This window comes from Lepisosteus oculatus, chromosome 3 (genome assembly GCF_040954835.1).
Source record: "Lepisosteus oculatus isolate fLepOcu1 chromosome 3, fLepOcu1.hap2, whole genome shotgun sequence".
In the NCBI taxonomy this organism is placed as follows: domain Eukaryota; kingdom Metazoa; phylum Chordata; class Actinopteri; order Semionotiformes; family Lepisosteidae; genus Lepisosteus; species Lepisosteus oculatus.
In genome coordinates this window covers 66,429,914-66,442,006 of record NC_090698.1, presented here as the reverse complement: position 1 = coordinate 66,442,006, position 12,093 = coordinate 66,429,914, and the positions used below count along the sequence as shown (strand labels likewise).

The 12,093-nt window shown below is 43.7% G+C and overlaps 1 protein-coding gene across 4 annotated transcripts in view; it reads left to right on the top strand.

The window, feature by feature from the left end:
- Positions 1 to 12,093, top strand: part of LOC102691386 (WD repeat-containing protein 7) — a 213,404-nt gene that overhangs the window by 28,115 nt on the left and 173,196 nt on the right. For all 4 annotated transcript variants that reach the window (XM_069187378.1, XM_069187377.1, XM_069187376.1 and 1 more), the window contains 2 exons: positions 4,009 to 4,204; positions 8,432 to 8,646. In XM_069187378.1, the coding sequence (XP_069043479.1) occupies positions 4,009 to 4,204; positions 8,432 to 8,646 (411 nt within the window). The remainder of the gene's footprint in view (positions 1 to 4,008; positions 4,205 to 8,431; positions 8,647 to 12,093) is intronic.

The following is a 12,093-nucleotide window of genomic DNA, read 5'->3' as shown; positions in this document are numbered from 1 at the left end:
ATCATGCTTAGCAATATCAAGCTTATATATATATAAACACACATTTGTCCGAATCTCAGCCTTAACTCTCAAACGTATCATACATCAGTTGGCCCTTTGTGTGGTCTTCTTGATAATCACGTTTTGAGAGTCTTGAAATCCAGCACAGAGTCGTTAAAGTCTAGAGAAGTGCTGTTATTACACCCCTGCTGTTACAGAAGAGAATCACAGCAGAACAGATATTATTAGTGACCATGGAGACCGTGGATGACTGGGTTGATCGTGTTTTTTGTTTTATTTTCAGCTGTTATTGACTAATTTCATAAACTTTCAAGTGCTGCATTTAAACCTTGTGTACAAATCTAAAAATGTACATTTCTTAACATACAAGTAAACCATTTCTATGTGCGGTGTCGTTTTCCTGTCTGAAAACTAAATTTTTAATGCACGAAAAAAAAATCAAAATTTGTAGCATTTTGGTCTTGAGACTTATGGCAAAAGGGAGTATTATGTACTGAGCACCAGAAGAAACATTATGTATATATATTTTTTAAAGAAATGTACAGTTTTTGGAAATTGATTTTTTTGGTGTCATTTTGATTAATTGATCCTTCGTGACTGACTGTTAAGCACTGGAGGTACTGAGACTGTGACATAAGCACTAAATCACCCTGTGAGGTTAGTGAGAGGGGGGCTTTGTGAGAAAGCCGCCTGTTAATTTGAAAAGCCAGCAGAAGGCCGAGGCACACCTGGTCTGGCTGAGTAATTAGTGGTCACAGGGAGCGAAATTCCATGTGAGGGAAAAGAGCTGGGACAGGCTCCGAGTGGAATTAGCCACTCCTCCGGGCTAATTAAGAGGCTTTTGGTCTCTGGTTTGGCCTCTAGTCTGCAGGGAGGGAGAGAGGGAGATCCAGGGAGGAGTTCTCGCGAGCTTGGATTGGATTGATTTCCAGGCCGGTGAGACTCGGTAAGCTAGGGAGGCTGGAGAAAGTACAGCGTAGTCTGTGCTGAGGGGTGTCACAGGTGCAGGACACGGGAGCGGCGTGGTAGGTCATCGGCTCGGATCAGTGGGAATGGGGAACAGGCTTGGCCAGCCGGAACAGGGCTTCGTACCTGGAGGAGAGGGGCAGCGCTTGGCACAGCTGCGGCATGTCTTCTCCCCACAGCCAGGAAAGCGAGTCTAGATGGCCCGGGTATCGGCACACAGTCAGGCAGTCTCTGGGAGTGTGAGAACACACCCGGCTGCCTGCAGCTGTGTCAGGGGTGCAAGTACCGGCTGAAGGGAGGGCCGGCGGTGTCAGCCAGGAACCGTTTCTGTTTGCTCGTGAAGACCAAGAGTTGTGCGAGTGAAGCTGAGGTTGTGGGTGCTAAGCTGTGTCACATGGTGAATACGAATGCTTGGTGATTAATGAAGATGGAGAGTGAAGTGAGAGTGAGAAGACTGAGTAAGTGTGATTCATGAGTGGTTTGTGTAAGATATATATATAGAGCCAGCAGCTATATCACCCTTCAGCTCACATCTAACAACCCACTGAAGCTCAGCAGGTGTGAGCCTGGTCAGTACTTGGATGGGAGACCTCCTGGGAAAGCTAAGGCTGCTGCTGGAAGAGGTGTTAGTGGGACCAATAGGAGGTGCTCATATTAATGCTCCAGTATAGTGATGGGGACACTATGCTGTAAAAAGGCGGTGTCCTTATGGGTGGGATGTAAAACCAAGGTCCTGATTCTATATAGTCATTAAAAATCCCAGGGAGTAGGCTGTTCCTGATGTTTGGGCCAAATCTTCATTAATCAGTTCTCCTACACACTGATAGCTCATCCAGGTAGGGGCTACACACTGGTGGTGGTGGAGGGGAGTCCCCATTACCTGTAAAGTGCTTTGAGTGGAGTGTCCAGAAAAGCGCTATATACAGTAAGTGTGAGGATTATTATTTTCTGGAGGAAAGACCAGTGGAAGAAAGAAGACTGTACACTTTGGGTTTGAAAGAAGAAAGACAGATCGTTTAAAAAGTCTAAATGTTGAGATTGATTAGAGTTAGCATGCCCCAATAAATAATTATATCTTCATTTATTTTGGCTCGAGTGATGAGGTGGTTTTGCATGTTTGTTGTCAAGGCTGGTGAAGATCCAAAAAGGAAACAAATATTCTCCGTTTGTCAAGTGAACAAAGCCTTGCTTCCAACGGCATGTTGGCCTGCACGTGGTCGCTTGTCATCTTGGGTCTTCACACCCAGCAATGTCATTTTTAGCAGGTTTTGATTTAATAATATGGGATTAAATGTACAATGCAAAATATAAACACAACACTGAGAAAAAGGATCACATGTTTTTCATCTATAAGTCTATATCTTCTCCCTCCAACACCCCCCCCCCAAGATGATAGTCTATGCCCCATTCCTCATATTCTCCCAATTCATCACACCAAGGAAACTTGGGAGAGAAAACTGAATCAATGAGTGAATGACACTGGTGAACAGTGCTATTATGTCATCAGCTGCTACTTTCCAAGACCTTCCAAGTTCCTCCACCAACATTGTGGACCTGGCAGAGCAAAAGACAGTTCTGAAATCCTAAAATCCAAGGCCCGGTTGGCACCGGCAAACGCGGTCCACCTCTGATGGGCCACAGCCTGGGGGACCGTGAGTTACGACACCCCGCCAAGATCGATGACAAGGTCGGAGTGGGATTGGCCTTGGCAGGAGAGTCTAGCTCCTACCGAGCTCAACGTGTCGTGATTGATGTTGACCTGACTGCACTGCGCAGTTCCCGGCCCTCCCACTTTGCTACACCTTATTTGCCAACTTTCCTTCAGGACAACACATCCTCAGTGGTACTGTGCCATTTGCTGTGCTTTTTACTCTCCCATGAGACCCATTGAACACTTGTTCTGAGACTTTCTGACTTAGAGACCATTGAACAGGCATATACCTGTCCAGGTTCTACAAAAGGAACGGAAGAGCATCCCACAAGACAGCATCTGCAGCCAGGTGCAGTTCCTACATTGTGGGTGTAAAGCTTGTGTTGTGTCTAACAGTTTCCACACATGAGTAGCCTGCGACTTCCGCAGAAGGTACCCTGTTGATCAGTCATTTTGATAACCGATTTTAATCCGTGTCATGAGTTTGCCTGTCATTTCTTTTCAGTTATATATCGGTGCAAAAAAGAAAAGACGAGTCATTTTTTTTCTGATAAAAAAAAACTTTGTGGTGTTCTGCTTGTGCAAGTCGTTTATTTTGAAGTTCGGTATATTTTGCATCTACTAGCCGCAGTAAGTCAGCCTCCAGCAATTTTCAGTCTATTAGTTCTCACGGTCTTTCTCTGCCGTATAACGTCACAAAACCTCAGAAGGCCAGTAATGAAATGAGTAGGCCAGCGATCAAATTATTTCCATCCCACCTCGAATTGTAAGAGATAAACAGCTAGTGGAAATAGGAAAAATGTGCACATTGCATGGACACCACTCACAGCAGGCATCAGTTTGGGTGAACTTGCGGTCAGTGGTTTATGACTGATGGTTTCTTTTTCAGGGGATGTTTTCCAAGATATATATTTTTATTAATTTCTCGTAATTATGATAGGCTTTTTAGAGGATTCTCCTTTCATCCATTTTCATTCAGGGATGAGGCGCACATCATTATACAGGTTACCATGGGAAGGCGTTCTTTTAGCAAAATAATCGACACTGAAGAGAGGGCAGCCTTAGGCTTTTATTTGAACTTCATCTTTCATGTGTTGTCTGTAAAACAAGTCAGATTAATGTAGCCCTCTGGAACTCATGAGAAAAATACTTGTCTTTACAACTGTCCTCTCCTTACTCTGAGGCCTTTGTGTTTATCTAGGCTAAAATAGTTTCTACTACAAGTTGAGATTAACGTCGGCATCACGGACAGTTATTTCATCCTGAACAACGGATAAGGTGGAGCTAACTCTTCTCTGGGGGCATGGGAAGAGGTGTTGTGTGTTCCTCGTGTAGAAAGCACATCGCAGTGGATCTGATGCCCCGGGCTGCTGTTCCTTCTGCCCCTGCAGAACCGAGTCCAGCACTGCGTCTGCTCCGTGGCCAGTGATCACTCGGTGGGTCTCCTGAGCCTGCGAGAGAGGAAGTGCATCATGCTGGCGTCCCGCCACCTCTTCCCCATCCAGGTCATCAAGTGGCGGCCCTGCGACGACTACCTGGTGGTGGGCTGCTCCGACGGCTCCGTCTACGTCTGGCAGATGGACACCGGTACGTGTCTTAAAGGCGGTGCAAATGCAGTGCGCTTTTTGTTAAAGCTGTCTTTCGCAAAAGCTCCCCGTGTGCTCACCTTGAAACCCCCCCGCCCCGTGAAATAGACAGCCCTGTGAAATCTCTGAGAGGGTCTCCTGAGGCAGGCTCTCTGGGATGCCTGGGTGGGATTTTGGTGTTCCTACTGTTGATTCTTGACCAGTTTTGGCTCAGCGGTGGTGGAAGGGGCTGTGATATTCAGCTCTTTCAGCATTGTGAAAAGGTACACGCCACTTCTGTATTTCGAACACTAGAGTACTGAAGTATTACACTCCAGCTATCATTTGCTTGGTGTTTTGTCAGTTTTAATGTCTTATTTGATTTAAAGATCTGTGAATTATTTGCGTACTGAGCACAGTTGCGATTGTAAGCTTTAGCCTGCAGTTAATCATTTATAGGCTAATGGAAGTTGAAATAATGATCTGCAGTTGTTCCTGTGCTCTTGGGCTCTTTTCTGATGCAGTTACAAATGGCCACTGCTGAGCTACTACTCCGATTGTGATGTCCTGATAGCTCATTGTGAGGACTACCCACAGAATCAAAGTTCATTTTCAAGATAACGTATGTAGGAGGAAAAACAAGTTTGGTTGTCAGACTACAGATCAGAATTATTTCCTTGAAAATCTGACACTTGAATCAAGGTGCAGACTTGTTTAAAAATAGGTTTTCATGGCACTAGGTGAAGAAAGAACATTTACTGACACCCTCTTCCATCAATATAGTTTATTTTCAGATTAACCTCTTCATTGGGCTGGGTAGCACCCAGTATTTTATATCTGATCACATTGACATGAAATATATTTCTGTTGAAGACACCAAGATATCAACAACATCCTGAGTAACTTGTTTTATTCTCCCATACCCCCCTTTGAGAAAGGAAAATTTTGGGTTTTAAGAGCACTTCAACCCATGCATTTCTTTATCGATATATTAATGAAGTTATAACAGTGGTTCTAGTACAGATCCCTGTGGTACTCCACTGATTACGTCTTCCTAATTTGATCGTTAACATTAGTTCTCAATCCAAACATTCCTGTGTTCCTACCACCTGGAATTTAAGAATTACTCTTTTATGAGGAACTTCATATTTTCAGAAGGCCTTAGTAAATACACTATCAAATGCTCTCTGTGTGCATCTGATACTTGTTCACAGACCCCTTATAACTTAATTAAGCAAAGTCTACCTTTTCTTCATCCATGTTGATTCTCCCCTGGGCTCGTATTTCCATTTCCAATGGTGATCCTCTAGATCTGATAATTGATTATAGCTATGGAAATGTAATAGAACTCAGACTTATTGGTCTATAATTACTTGATTTCAGTTTTGTCACCCTTTTAATAGATGGGCAGTACAGTAGCCATTTTCCAGTACATAGTTCCCCTCTGCAGTATTTGCCTTACGGCGTTTTACTTGTACACGTTATTAAAAATTGGAAATAATTGGAAAAAAAGGTGTTCAGCTGCTCAGATTAGCTCTATCCATCATCATCCGATCATTTAGAAATAAGTAATCTGATCTTGTGTGGCAAATGTACAGTATGTGAACAAATTCACAGTACACAGATCTTTGTGTGCATTTTTATGCTTGTATCATTGGTTTTGATGGTAAAATAAAATTGTTTAATGAAAAAAGCAAAATAAGGTATGCACCATGGTAGCATAGTCATTAACACAAAGCTATGGCAGGTTTATACACACGTCATTAAAGTCAAGGAATGAAGAAGATGAAAGAATTATATAAATCAACACAACACAGAAACTTGTATACTGTGTTCAGTGTTATGTAGTCTGTTTTTTATGTATTTAATAGAGAAAAACGGTTACTTTTTGACTGTGGTGATTTATACATTGTGAATAAACTCATTCTTAAGAAAGCAGTGTTATATAGAGCTGATCTTCTTAGTCCTGTGATGCTGTTTAATCAATCAGGTGTTAAATTTCAAAGCTGTTTCAAAACAGTGTATTTATAACTTAACAACATTAAGACTGTTTTTTACAGAGTTTAGGTATGGATATCTTAGATCTGTTGTTTTTCAGTATTTTTTTAATTTCACTTTAATAAACTTTTAAATGCCTTAAGGACTCATAATTACATATCTGCATGCATCTAATCATGCAAGTCTTCTACAATCCATATATTGAATCCTCCTAAAGGCAAATTCCACTGATGATGTATTGAGTGAAGCTACTAATTAAAACATGTTTAATCTAATTTGTAAATTCTGGTTATGTCAAAGTGCCATTGAAGTGTTCTGATAAGAGACCGAGTCACTTTGGGGAAAAAAAGATGCTAAGGAAGTTACATAAAGTGGCAATAACTTTATTTGCACACTTTGGTGTGTTGGTGAAGTTCCCACGTGTTTGTCTTTTGGCCTTCTGTTGAATGAAAAATTATCTTCACAGAACGCCTATGTGTTCTACCCTTTAAGTAGGCTTTTAAAAAAAACTAAATGTTGCATAATATATAGAGTGTAATTTCATTCTCAGGAAAAAAATGACAAGGTTTTTAGCCGTTGACTGCTTTGTCTGTCCTCTTAACATTATGAAAAAAGTGCAATTACAGTGGTGTATATTTTTATGATTATGCCATTTAGTGATAGTTCCTGCTCTTCTGTTTTAACAACCTGGTAAATAATTTATGTGCTGTGTTTGCCATGCTTACACAAGGTTTCATTAAGCTACATTCCACTTACTGGGCCTGTTCTCATTTAAATTTTATTTACCCAGCTTTGTACTCACATCGCATTGCACAAAGCAAACCAGAGGCCATGCACTTTAGAAACATTTTCTAAATATTGAATAAGGCTGAAGCTAAAAGTCAGTATTTGTAACTACATTAGGTGCATTAGCCTGTTTATGCAAGCTCTTAAATCTGGTTTTAAAGGAATATTGCTGAGTAGGTCATAGCCTCTTCATGGCTCATGAGGAAAACTGTCCAGATTTTATCCTCACTGATGGCTTATCTTCATCTGGTTTGGGAGGGGGAAGGAATGACTATAAATGTGCCTATTTTTGTAGACTTGTTATAACCCGTAGTGTTAAATTGAAGGATCTGCTTGATGACTCCTTACAGTGTATGTTGTCTTTCCTAATTTTTGCCTGCGGTCATACTTGGGTATGTTCTCCACTTTTTAAGAGCATTTTATGTAAAGATTCACAGAGAATCGTGATCACATTATCGTCAGACAAACGAAATAAATCACAGTGACGTTTCCTTTGCACTGGTCATTTTACCTGCAACGGGAGAGGTGATGCCTTCGCACCTGAATTTGTTAGTGCTTTGTTGTAGGAATAGACCAGTCTGAGAGCTGTATGGTGTTCCACTCGTGTTTCAGCAATCTGTTTTTGGTCTGATGTGCCCAGATTGTATAGTAATACTGAACCCAGGAAGACCCTTGAGGCCAAGGAAATGCTCATTCCACTGTTTGATGTGTCGACATGACTGGAAAACACAATGAAAATATTCAGTCTTGAGCAAGTCAGCTGTAGAAAAGGCCTTGGTTTTAAGCGACCTAGCTTAGATAATGAAGCAAAAAAATCTGAATGGTTTGTATCCAGCAAAGCTCTCAGCAAACATTTGCCAATTCGAAAGTAGTTGAAGGTTTTGGGCTGCGTTTTTCAGGTCTTTATAAGGAAAAAGCCCAAGAATGAGATGTGGTAGGTGAAATTGCTGGGTAGTAAAGTGTGAAATTAACAGTGGAGTGTGCTGAGGCGTTGGATGGGTAATGGCACTGTGAACTGGAGTCTTCTATCAATGCGAGGAGCAGGTACTATGGTCTTTGAGGGAAAGGGGAATTCAGAATTCTTACCTGTTCAATTCTCAGCCCATTTTTGTGAGTAGATATTGAACACAATCCCAATAACTTCACAGTTCACAGCAAATGGTGTGGACCTTTTTTCTACCGAGGGGGGGGGGAAATGAGACGTTTAAACTGGTTTCGCTCTCGAGATTGAAACTGCAGCCGAGAGAGACGAGCATCAGCTGGAAAAAATATATATATATAAAAACAAGCGGCAAAATCCCTTATATAGAAGAAAAGGCCTGCCCCCGGCAGGAGGTCGGTCCATTTTGACACACCGGCAGCAGGGGAGCGTGTGGCCTTGCGGTGTCGTGGGTGCGCGCTGCAGGGCCCGGTCCCCCCCCCCAAGCCCCGCCCGTGGCTGAAGCACTGGTGTCCCCCCCCGCAGGCGCCCTGGACCGCTGCGTGATGGGCATCACCGCCGTGGAGATCCTCAACGCCTGCGACGAGGCCGTGCCCGCCGCCGCCGATTCCCTCAGCCACCCCGCCGTCAACCTCAAGCAGGCCATGACCCGCCGCAGCCTGGCCGCCCTCAAGAACATGGCCCACCACAAGCTGCAGACCCTCGCCACCAACCTGCTGGCCTCCGAGGCGTCTGACAAGGTGAGTCCCAGCCCCCCCCGCCCCCACGCCCCATTCCCGGACTCTACCAAGTAGTTCCGGTGGGCCGCATGGCCTCCTCTCCTCTGAAACCTGTCTTGTGTCCTTATGCTCTTCCTGCGGAAGCACTGATTGACCGGGAGGAATTCTTATAATGGCTCACTTCAGTCTCCAGTCTAAGGTGCAGTGTGTTTTAAAACTGCCCTCTCAGCCTGTGCGATAATATGTGTTTTCTACATCATTCCTGCTGTTCGTAGAGATTTTCTGATAGATCATGGGGCCCCGGCCACTGGAGACTTCTTTCACCATTTCTTGAAGGTCTCTTATGTGCAGTTAAGTCTTTTTGTGTTTATTGCGACTAGGAAAACAGTTAAAAATCTTTACATTGTGCACTTTGCATGGGATAATGCCAGTGAATACTTGAAATTTGACTGTTGAAATGTTTTAGGAGATTAAATTGATTAAGCCATGTGTGAGGAAAATGTTCTATTACTGTTGACACAGTCAAAGTCAGATTTTTTCTGCATCAGCAGATGAAAAGGTATGTGTATTACTGGAAGAAGACCCTATACATTTTCTTCTGTTGACTATTAATACATCAACACTTCTTTCCCTCCGAACAGCGTACAAGACAGTGAAGAATCTTATAGCGTTGCATGTTTTGTATTTCGCATTTTGCCATTTTGTGTGTTCTTTAATACATCTTCAGCAAGCACTTACATCTTGGAAACATATGTGACCAATTTAAAAACTATTACAGACTTAAAAAAGCACAAAAACAACACAGTGGAAGCTGAGCAGTGGAGGGGATAATCGCTTTATGAAAAATGCATGCCATCTGTCTCGTTGGGGAATTCAGTTTTCTGTCTGCTATGCAGCCCTTTCACTCATAGCTGAAAAGATAGTGCCTCTTTCCAGCAATTAGACAAGGAAATGACACCCCCTTTGATAATGGAGTGTCCCCAAATGCTAGTAGAAAGGATATGGCTGGAGAAATGACTATCAAATATCTAAACTGTCTTGAGAAGCGTTTAGTTAATGTAGAAGTGCCTCTTAAGAAGCAGACACTCTCACGGAAATGAGGAAGCATTTTCTGCTTTCTTTAACATCATTGTTTTTAAGTTGGAATAGCCATTTTATTTCCGTTTTGCCCACCCTCTTTGGAATCTCGAATTGTGCGTCTTGCTCGTCGCGGCTCACGACTGCGAGACCCGGCGGTCATGCACAGGGCAGGATGAGGAGGCCCGTGCAGACTCCTCCAGGCTCGCCACCGCCGTCCAGCCACTCGCTTCTTAACAGGCCCCGGTCCCCCCCCCCGGCCCTGATTGGAGGAGAGGCGCGTCCTTCGCCGACATGCCTGCAAGCAGGTCCTTCAGCAAGCTACGTGCACCGGCTTGGGGAATCCCCGTCACACTGAGCAAACTCATGATGCCTGGATCATCAGCGTCTTTCAGAACTGAGCACCAGCTAGTCACGCACAAGTGAGAGACCACCTTGAGTCTGAGCGTTTTTGTGGAGGTGCACACCATATTTCCTGAGGTGCCCCTTCTCATACGTCGTGAGTCTTCACTTTCCCTCTGCCGTTTCACATTGCTTAGGGAGGAGGGACGACGGAGGTGCCGATTTTATAAGCACTCTTTCACTTGTCTGCATGAGAACATAAACGTAATGCACAAAGGCCAAATCGTATTATCACTGGGAAATGAGCCAGTCATTTAGGTGGAAGAGGACCGGTAAGAAACTGGTACTGCCTGCTGAGTGTCAAATAAGAAACAGCCGTAATGATGTAATGTATGTTTACAGTACATGGCATGAAGAGCAGTCTTCAGAGCTTAAAAAATGCGTTGAATACAGGAGCTACATATCATGTATCAGTCTTAGAAGTGCTTGTAGTAAAAGAAATAAGTGTCAACAGTAGTCCTCCACAGAGCAAGTCCACTAGGGTGGTCATTCTGAACATGGGAGTGCGATAGCTTTGCTTGAAGTGGCGGCAGACGCCGACACGTGTCGCCAGTTCTGTCTGTCAGCTGGGGTAGCAGGCAAACCTGCCTCTTGCTTTTTTTGTCGTAGTTGGATTTGTGCAAGGTAAGGTTGGGTAATAAGTGGGGATAATCTTACAGAAATCTTCTTTAGGCCCTGATTGTTCTTCACTTGACAGCTCTGTACACCTGTATATAATCTGCTGCAAAGCAGGTGTTGTGAAGCAGTGGTGTGCGTGCATCTCTTTGTTTGGTACTTTACAGTCCCATGAGAACAGGAGAAGAGATTTACCTTTTTACCTTCTGTGGACTAGACACAAGACATCTGGGCTTTTTGGTGTTGTGGAAATTCTTTGGCATTTATGCCGCACGTATCTGTTATTGTCCTTGATTTAAAGTTTGAATGAGATCATCTGCTTCTAAAAGTCCAATCTGATGCTGTATTTGTCAGTCCCCAGTTCGTGCTTCAGTAAGGTGGCCTGGTCCTGTGAAACCAGTGGGGTCCAGTCCTGGTTCTGGAAGGCCAGTGTGTCTTTCAAAGCCTCCTTCAAGCAGCACCACATGAGAGCTGGGAGTAAGCCAGCAGGTGGGTCTGGTTATGTCTGGTGTAGCTCGTTAAGAGCTCACTTGGAATGAAAACTTGCAGACACGACGGCCCTCCAGGACCAGGATTGCTCACCTCTGAATGGTATCCAAGGAAAGCGAAGCTCCTTGTAAACAAAGAGAAGAAGTAAAGGCTGCCGGGTTTTGGTAAATTTTGCGAACGTCACAAAGGCCATTCAGATGGCGTTTTCTTTCAGATCATATCTTATTATGAAAGAAGAAGATGTCCTATGCATGTTTTTTTTTTTTACAATTTCATTCTTCCTTTCTTTCTTTTTTTTTAACATTTCAAATGGCAGACCTGGAGGCAGGTAGGTGCCAAGAGACCGGCTCGTTAAACCAAAAAAGCAGGAAGCAAGTGATAGATGACCTTAAGGATAGCATGAATGTGGTTGACTATCTCAGCCTCCGGACAAAGAAGAAGTTAAAGCTTTTTTTTTTTTTTTTTTTACTCTTGACAGTGTTACAGAATTCTTGACCTTTCCCTCTCGCCTGCTGCACATTTGGCCTAATTAGTTTGATCTTCTGTGGTTGTGAGGCTGTTGCAGCTGGCCGCTCTGTGACCTGCTGGAGTCCAGGCGGCTGGGCTGATTGCTGTGCACCCGCGATGAGCACTGGAGACAGAAGGAAAGGGCTGCAAAGTAAAACAGTGCAGAAGGAGAGCTGGATGGAAGACAGCAGGCACGATGAGCAAGACGGGAGAGTTAGCAATAGAAAAAAGGTTAATTCTGGAAGAGGAAACAGTTTCCTGTTTTTTTAATGCCCTTTATTCAGTGACCAATTAGACCAGTACCTTCTTGCTACGGCCCTCAAGTGCACAACGGAGGGTGTAGGCCGGTCAGACCCTGTGAATTCAGTCACTGATCGC